The sequence below is a fragment of the Pimephales promelas genome, chromosome 6 (assembly GCF_988280905.1).
Source record: "Pimephales promelas chromosome 6, fPimPro1.hap1.1, whole genome shotgun sequence".
Lineage (NCBI taxonomy): Eukaryota > Metazoa > Chordata > Actinopteri > Cypriniformes > Leuciscidae > Pimephales > Pimephales promelas.
The window spans coordinates 22,205,480-22,214,574 of NC_142774.1; the positions used below are offsets into that span (position 1 = coordinate 22,205,480).

General features: G+C 49.0%; 1 protein-coding gene across 1 annotated transcript; it reads left to right on the plus strand.

The window, feature by feature from the left end:
- The first annotated feature begins 4,690 nt into the window (after positions 1-4,690).
- LOC148978555 (uncharacterized) lies at positions 4,691-8,002 on the plus strand. Its single transcript, XM_089132816.1, has 3 exons — positions 4,691-7,030; positions 7,129-7,370; positions 7,928-8,002. The coding sequence occupies exons 1-3, from the start codon at positions 6,853-6,855 to the stop codon at positions 8,000-8,002; spliced, it is 495 nt and encodes a 164-aa protein (XP_088988942.1). The 5' UTR covers positions 4,691-6,852.
- Positions 8,003-9,095: the final 1,093 nt, after the last annotated feature.

The following is a 9,095-nucleotide window of genomic DNA, read 5'->3' on the forward strand; positions in this document are numbered from 1 at the left end:
TCCCTGAGTAGGGAACGGAGACGTTACGTCTCCCTGCCACTTCTGCTGTATCCATGGGTAGACGCCGAGTTCAATCTTGGCTCCTCAGCGAAGACATACTGCGGTTGCGTTCACTTCCTCCTTTTATACTCACGGAGTAGGGCGGAGTACGCTATTTATTATACAAAGTCAAAAAGATATTTAGAAATGAGTTATAGGCTAAATCAACATCCCCTTCATCATAAACACTCTGCCAATCTTGAACTAACAAGTCATTTTTTAATTTATTCATGGTGTAATCTGTTCTTAATCTCAACTGTATATTTATTTTGCTGTTATCCAAATTATAGTGTTTACATTCATGGAGTACAAATATTGGCAGATGGTCAGTAATATCATTTATTAACAATCCACTTTCTAATTTACTACTCATATTATTTGTGAGAATATTATCTATTAGTGTTGCTGAGTGGGTGGTAATTCTACTCGGTTTGTTTTTTTGTAGGTGATTTACTCGGATTTAAAAAATCTATATTATAATCCCCACAGAAATAAGCAACCTTCTGCTTGGCATTCAAAATCAAGGCCTCAAACACTTCTTTGAAGCTTTCAATACCAGAGTTAGGTGCTCTATAAACACAACTAACGACAACATTCTTCATTTTACCCATATCAGTTTCCACCCATAAACACAAATATCATCAATAACAGTCGTCATACTTTCGACAATCCTATGCTTTAACCTTTTATCCACAAACATTGCAACCCCCCCACCTCTTTTGTTTACTCTATTCACATAATGTAATTGATAACCTTCTAGTTCAAGTTGGATTCCTTTATCATGACTGAGCCAACTCTCAGAAATAGCAACCATGTTAACTTGCATGGTATTATGCTGCAAGTAGTCTCTGATCTTCTCAAAGTTTGCATATACTGTAGACTCCTGCTATTAAAATGTACGATTGAAATACCATTTTCCAAGTTAAATTTTTCCTTAAATTGGTGTTCAGTATAATACAAACAATTTCTAGTAACTTGGTCAAAGAAATTACTTTCTGGGTCTATATCTCGTTCCTGCATAGTAATTGTTCAATATGATCACAAACGTTCTTCCCAATCTCACACATCCTGATCAATGCACATACACACCAGTGAAAGTGATAATAAAACAATTCATCCAAGAAAAATCTAACTATGACAAAAAATAAAATAAAATTTTTTAGGGGATATAATATGAAATTCCAACAGGTAATCATATTGTAATAGGAAAGTTGGTTCAGTATAAGTCTCTCGAACACGATGAAAGGCATAAATCTGCTCACCACCACCAAGTTGGACTCTTTATATATAAAGCAAACCTCTCTCAGATAGATCTGGGCCTCAAGAAAATGTTCTTGTTGGCTAGACAGTACCATATTTCTCCAGGTCTTTGAGGTCCCGAATTAACAGGACCTTCATCTCTTCACCAGATAAAGCATTTGTACGTATCCAAATTTTACAGTCCCTTGTCCAAGTTGAATGGATTTTCCTTTGTTTCTTCAGTGCCCTTGCATGTTTGGCTATTTCAGCATTCCTTTTCGTGAGATGCTCATTTACATACACGTGCGTGTCCTTCAGCTTTTTTCCCTGTTTCAAGAGTTCTATTTTCTGTTTACAAATCTCAAAATGATGGTTCTTTCCATTTGTCCATTCCTTTTGGGGAGGGTGTAGCAAGCAGCGATACTCTCCTTGTGAATAGAGATATCCCTTCTATTGAAGAACTTGACCACCTGGTCCTCCAGCGTCTGTTTTTCTTTCTCTGTTATATCAACTTCGCTGCTCTCCCCTCGGGTGACATTAGAGTAAGTGCGGTGTGTTGTTTTTAGGCCACTAATGACCACATCTTCTTTTCTTGTATATTGCTCCAAGTCATCAACTCTTTTTTCCAACTCTGCAATTTTCTCATCCTTCTGTGCAAGTAGGTTGTTTAGTTTCTTCACATCCTCTACCAAATCACTTATCTTGCCCACATTTTCAGCCATTCCATCAATCTTCCTTGCCAGTTCTCTCAGAGCTTTCTTGACTTCCTCCATCTTGAATTTGACTGGTTTACACAGTCTTGACAAGTATTGTCAGAAGTTCCCCAAAACATCAAAATATTAGGAAATACTCATAAAATTTAAATCCCAATGTCCATATAAAGCCATAGACTTCACTTATCTACTTGGATGTCAAGTAATTTTCATGATTTTTAACGGATTCAGTTGCAGTCTCTCATTGCCATACACATTCGGCAGCCATCTTGAAGGCCATCCAACAACACCCGTGAAAGAAGGCTCACTGGGGGAAATGCATACTTGCGTGGGCCCCGCGGCCAGCTGTGCGCCAGTGCATCTGTGCCGAGCGTGCCCTCGGACAGGGAATAAAACTGGGTGCAGTAGGATGAGTCCCGAGAGGCGAACAGGTCTATCTGTGCCTCCCCGAACTGGTCCCAAATCAGCTGGACCGTCTGGGGATGGAGTCGCCATTTGCCGGAGATAGGGCGGACCCGTGACAGCTTGTCAGCTGCCAGGTTCCGGTCTCCTGGAATGTAAACTGCACGAAGGGACCTCAGGTGCTTCTGACTCCATAACAGGAGGTGGCGTGCGAGCTGCGACATCCGACGTGAGCGTAGGCCACCCTGGTGGTTGATATACGCTTCCGTAGTGGTATTGTCCGAATGGACAAGTACGTGTTGACCCCTGAGCAGTGCTCGAAAGCGGTGCAGGGCCAGACGTACTGCCAGTAGCTTGAGGCAATTGATGTGCATGAGGCGCTGGAATCCTGTCCAGGACCCCGCGGCTGCATGACCATTGCACATGGCTCCCCAACCCGTGGTAGAGGCATCCGTGGAGACAACGACATGCCTGGAAACTCGCAGAAGAGGGACCCCGGCCCGTAAAAAGCTGAGGTTCGACCATGGGAAGAAGGTCTGGTGGCAAGCTGGAGTCACTGGAACTCGGAGCAAGCCGCGATGTCATGCCCACCTCGGGACTCGATCGCGAAGCCACAGCTGAAGCGGTCTCATATGGAGCAGTCCGAGTGGCGTTGCCGCGGATGCCATATGCCCCAGGAGCCTCTGAAAAAGTTTCAGTGGAACCGCACTCTTGCCCTCGAACTGTCGAAGACATGTCAGCAGTGAGTGCGCGCTCGCTCGTGAGCTGCGCGGACATGGCGACCGAGTCTATCTCCATACCGAGAAAAGAGATCCTCTGCACGGGGCAAAGTTTGCTCTTCTCCCGGTTGACCCGAAGGCCCAGACGGGCTAGGTGCTGGAGCACCAGGTCTCTGTGTTCGCAAACCTGTTCTCAAGAGTGTGCCAGGATCAGCCAATTGTCAAGATAGTTCAGGATGCGAACCCCGTGTTCACGAAGGGGAACAAGGGCTACCTCGACAATCTTCGTAAAGACGCGAGGTGACAGAGCTAACCCAAATGGGAGAACCCTGTACTGATATGCCTGGCCTTCGAAAGCAAACCGAAGAAACGGTCTGCGTCGAGGCAAGATGGAGACATGAAAGTACGCGTCCTTCAGGTCTATCGCTGCAAACCAATCCTGAGGCCAGACGCATTCGAAAATGCGTTTGGCTATGAGCATTTTGAACGGCAATCGATGAAGAGTACGGTTCAAAATGCGCAGATCCAGGATCGGTCGTAACCCACCGGTCTTCTTGGGGACAATGAAGTAGGGGCTGTAAAACCCTGAACTCATCTCGGCTGGAGGGACCGTCTCGATTGCACCCTTCGCCAGCAGGGTTGCAATTTCCTCTCTCATGACCGGGGCATTGCCACCGACCATAGTGAAGCGACCCCCCTGAAACGGGGAGGAGACCGTGCGAACTGAATCGCATAGCCGAGTCTGATCGTTCTGATGACCCAGCGGAATAGGCCGGGGAGCTCTAACCAAGCTTCCAGGAACTGATCCAGCAGGGTCATGCGAACCACAGACATCCCCCCGGAGGGGCAGCGAGGTGGGGAGACCGGCATGCGCACGGGAGTTACTCCGTGCGGGTGCACAGTCGAGCCCCGTTCCCCGACAGAAGAGACCAGGGAAGGACCAGCGTTCCACAGGGGTCTGTTCTGCCGGGGGCCTGGCGATAGAGGGGGAGGGGAGTGGTGTAGTCGAGGGACGACACATGCTCCCTTCCGCACCCTCAGAGACAGAGAGGAATGAGCGGGGCGACGCACTGGGGCGTCGAGCACACTCATTCCAGTCTGTGTGCTCAGTGATAGTGTCAAGTCTTTCTTTAAACAACTCAGGGTGCTGCCCACCCGTGGGTGAGCAGCGGGGAGCTGAGAACAAAAGATTCTCCCCCGGCCCTCCACCGGGGGAAGGAGGGGGCCTGCTACCACCTCCTGAGAAAAACTCGACTCCATCACTGAGCAGCCAGTCTCAGGAACGCCTCTTCACCTGGCGTTTAGCGGGGCGAGCGGCCTGAGGGGGCTGTGACGCTCTCCTGCGGCCTCCTCCACGACCCGGCCCGGATGAAGGCTGCTGCTGGGGCCGTGCGGGAGGGAGGGGAGCCGCAGGGGGGCGTCCTCGGCGGCGAGCAGGCGGAGGCATCTGAACCGACGGCTGGGTGGAGGCAGCAGCTGGCCGTCGGGGCAGGATGTGTTTTATTGCCTCCATCTGCTTCTGGGCGGTCGAAAACTGCTGGGCGAAGTGTTCCACCGCACCGCCGAAGAGGCCAACCTGGGAGAGGGGGGCATCGAGCAGACGAGTCCGCTCGGCGTCCCGCGTGTCTGCCAGGTTGAGCCACAGATGACGCTCCTGGACCACACTGGTGGCCATCACCTGACCAATGGAGCAAGCGGCCACTTTCGTCGCCTGGAGAGCGATGTCAGTGGCAGCTCGCAGTTCGTTGAAGGCCTCTTGGTCAGTCCCCCGCTCGTGCATATCCCTGAGCAGCTTGGCTTGAAAAACCTGCAAGGTGCTCATCGCATGCAGGGCGGAGGCTGCCTGTCCCGCCGCTCTATAGGATCGCGCCGCCATAGACGACAAGAACCTACAGGCTTTGGACGGGTGCTTGGGAATACCGCGGGAGGATGCGCTCTGCGGAAACAGTTGCATCGCAACAGAGCGCTCCACCGGGGGAATCCCAGCGTACCCACGGGCAACCGCGCCGTCGAGGGGAGGAAAGGCGGGGGAAACTGACGAACGTTCACAGGAGCCTTCCAAGTCTCTTTCAGTTCCGCATGCAACTTGGGGAAAAAAGGAATTGGGGTCGGCTGTGGCCGTGAGGCGGCAGCCTTGCCCAAAAACCAATTATCCATCCGCGAGAGATCGGGACAGGGCGGAGGGTTCCACTCCAGCCCGATACTCACGGCGGCCCGAGATAGCATGGCCGTCATCTCGGGATCAGACACGGGCAACGCTGGCGCTCCCGAGGGAGGCAACGCAGCCGCATCCTCACTTCCCGAGGAGTCAAGCCCGCCTTGTGATGCTGCAATCGACATCGCATCATCCTCTGGAGCACCGAACGAAACAGACGATACCTGCGAAGAGGCAGACGCCTGATGCGATTCGGTGCTCGCTGGCTCTAACACTGAAGTGGTGGGTGTGGCCCGAGGAACCAGCGTCGGGGGTTTATTCCACACAGTCACCGTCAAATCACCCTGTCCGCGAGTCGAAGAGCTTCTAGAAGAAGAAGCAAAACGAGTGGCAGACACGGGGACTCTCACTTTTGTCAGATCATTGAGTCTAGATCTCAGTGTTGAGATGGTCATATTCCCACAGAAGGAACATGAGTCATCCACGAACGCTGCTGCTGCATGCTGAATGCCCAGAAACACAAAGCAGTGATCGTGACCATCAGAGGACGACATGAATCGACCGCACCCAGAAGAACACGGGCGAACCATCTTTAAAAAGACGTGCCACGTGCAGCTCTTTCAATAGAGAGGAGAAAATTCACTCTTTCAGCGCTGAGGCGACCAGGGAGAAGCGCAAAGTCTGGCAGACTACTGCTTAGATCGCAGGCAATGCAGAATCTCGCTGGGTACCGCCGTCACACCAACACTGAAGAGGGCGCTCGTCTCGAAGAGTTGTACTCAGTGAAAATGGCTTGAGGAGTGAAGAAGTCTCTTGGCTCCGAAGCGAAAAACATACTGCGGTTGCGTTCACTTCCTCCTTTTATACCCATGAGGTGGGGAGGAGATACGCTATGCAAATTCCGCAGCCCCAAGGCATTTTCATGCCATTGGCTCGTTTTTTAAATACTCGAAGAGGATTGGCTTTCTATGCGAAACCCCCATTCTCCGTCATTCCGACGTAACTCGGAGTGACTACGAAAGGGAACACATGTACATTCTGTGAAGATGATGTTGAAACTACGGACCATGGCCCTCATTTATCAATCTTGCGTAGAAACGGGTGTATATGTTGGCGTAAGATTATGCTTACACTCCTCTCACCGCCTGATTTATGAAGCTGTGCGTACCTTTGAAATCCAGGTGTACGCAATACCTGGCCTTGATAAATCCGGCGGCTGAAAACGATCGTCATTAGAATAACACGCCCCTATATATTCAAGTCTCCGCTTCCCCCACGCCCCATTTTACACAATGGACACACGAAAGATGGCAAAAATAAGAAATTTCTCCAAAGTGGAGATCGAGACCATAACCAGGGAAGTGGAAAGAAATAAAATAATTTTATTTGGGAGTTTAAAGAGCGGGGTTAAAGGCACCCACAAAAACAAAATATTCACTGAAATTACGAGCTGTGTTAATAGTTTGGGGGTTGAGAAGTGCACTCCGCAGAGGTAAGAATGTTTTATTGCTTATCATAGACCAATAGTGATCAAGTTAAGCATGAGTTTTCTTATTTATTGTAGGTGAAAAAAAAGTGGTCAGACATGAAGATGGCCACAAAGAGGTGCGTCTCGGTTCTGAAGAAGAGCCAGAGACAGATCGGGGGAGGCCCACTGGATCCAAGCCTCCAGCTGACACCGAACGAGGAGCAAGTGGCAGCCCTCATCGGAACGGTGTCTTTAGAAGGCATTACTGGTGGCGGAGATACTGACGACATTCATGGTAAGTAAGCTTAAATTTGATAGACTAATAAATAAATAAAAAAATATACACAAGTCCATAGTTAATTCGTTTTATTTACATTTTGCTCTATTTTGCAGATGATGGCACTGCAGGCCCCAGCACCCTCGAGGGATCTCCCCCTCAGCCTATCCAGGAGCCGGAGTCTATTCCTGCGCCCCACCCAGAGCCTGAGCAGGTGCAAGCAGGGGAAGCCGAGGCCCGTCCACTAGCCTCCCGTGCGCCACGACCAAGGCGGGTCCTGACGGATGAGGTCCTGGAAAGACGGACAGAAATTTGTCAACTACTGGTCGAAATTAACCATTCATTGCTATCAATAAATGTGACATTAAAGCAAATAAATGAAAATTTAAAAAAATAAATACATAAATAAACCAGTGAAAACGAACCCTGTGTTATTTTTAACTTACCCTTAAAACCGCCGAACAAGTTCCCGTCTGAGCTGAACAGCTCCTAAAGCCGGTGGTGCTGCCCACTGCTCCACTGGCACTTCTGGGTCTGGGGCCAGCGCATCAAATGGCACACGGTTTGTTTCAGCCATGTTGTGCAAGACGGCACATGCCAAAATTATGTCACACACCTTCTTTGGCGAATAGAGCAACGTGCCCCCGCGTGTGCCAGACAGAGCCATTTCCCTTTTAGGAGCCCCACGCAGCGCTCCACAGTGGCTCGTGTTTGTGTGTGCGCGTGGTTAAAGTTGCGCTCCTGATGCGTCATGGGGTTTGGCACAGGGGTGATCAAAATATCCAAAAGAGGATAACCTCTGTCACCTTAAAAGCAAAATATAGGTTAGGAAACGGATATATATTTTGCAAAATTAATGTGCTCTTATTACTCACCTAAAAGATAACCATGACCCCTCAATGCGCCCTCCTGCAGCCGTCTGCGCACGCTGCTGTGCTCAAAAATGAAGGCATCGTGGGTGCCTCCAGGCCATCTTGCCACAACATTTAATAGGCGGAGTCTGGCATCACAAATAATTTGCACATTGACTGAATAATAATTTTTGCGGTTGATGTATGCGTAATCATTAACCGATGGCGGTTTCAGACACACATGGGTACAGTCAATTGCACCTATGACATTTGGGATCCCAGTAATCTCTTAAAACTCTTTTAATCATTGTTTGCTGGGCATTGTCGTTTGGGAATTGGATGTACTATGGGATGAGAGTCCTGATGGCAGTCAGCACTGATGGCAGTATGCGGCTTATGGTGGGTTGGGATATGCCAGACCTGTCAGCAATCTCCCGTTGAAAGGTTCCAGTGGCCAAGAACCCCAGTGTGGAGAGAACCTGGATTGGAACAGGTAAGGCCCTTGATTGCCGGGTCTCACATTGTAGGTAGGGCTCCAGGTTATTGCACAGCTCCAGGAGCAGATGCCTTGGAAGACGGAATCTGCTCATCAGCTATTCATCTGATTCATTCAGAAAATCCTGCCTATCGCGAAATACTCTTTCCCTTCTCAAGGGCGCATATGCATCTTCTAAAAGCGCCAGGTCAGCCATCATTGAGACGGTGTACGGTGGAAATCCAGTTTAAATAGTTGTTTTTTGTGTTTGTAGCTCTGGAGAATTTCTTCACTAATCCTTGATTTTCTTCTTTACCACTTATTTATAAACAAGCACTTTCTATTTTTATATCATGTGAACTTATCCTCGATACTATTCCTTATAAAAAAACAATTGGACTGCTTTGACATCGCTACTTATATCCAACCTTCTGAATCCCGGCTACTAGCCTTTAGCCCGCTAGCATTCCACGCGTGGCCGTCTCATTTTACACCCGTTTCACTGAATCCTGGTTATTTCCGGCATTTCAGTCCTAAATTAGTAGTGATAGTTGTAGTATCACTACTAATTTACTGTTCATCTGTTATAATGGCGAACATATTAGATGCGTGTCTAACATTACCTCTGAGTGCAGGTGAAGACACGTTCGAGCTCTTCACGGTGAAGCAGGAGCTGGAATACGTCGAGAAACAGATCCGTGGTCTGCTGGTGAAGCAAGCCGAGCTGTTGGATCGGCGCTCAACGCTTGAAGCATCA

Coding starts and splice junctions, on each gene's coding strand:
- LOC148978555 (XM_089132816.1), top strand. CDS start 6,853: ATGAAGATGGCCACAAAGAGGTGCGTCTCGGTTCTGAAGAAGAGCCAG. Junction 7,031..7,128: donor AGATACTGACGACATTCATG/GTAAGTAAGCTT, acceptor TCTATTTTGCAG/ATGATGGCACTGCAGGCCCC. Junction 7,371..7,927: donor ATTCATTGCTATCAATAAAT/GTGACATTAAAG, acceptor GCCCTCCTGCAG/CCGTCTGCGCACGCTGCTGT.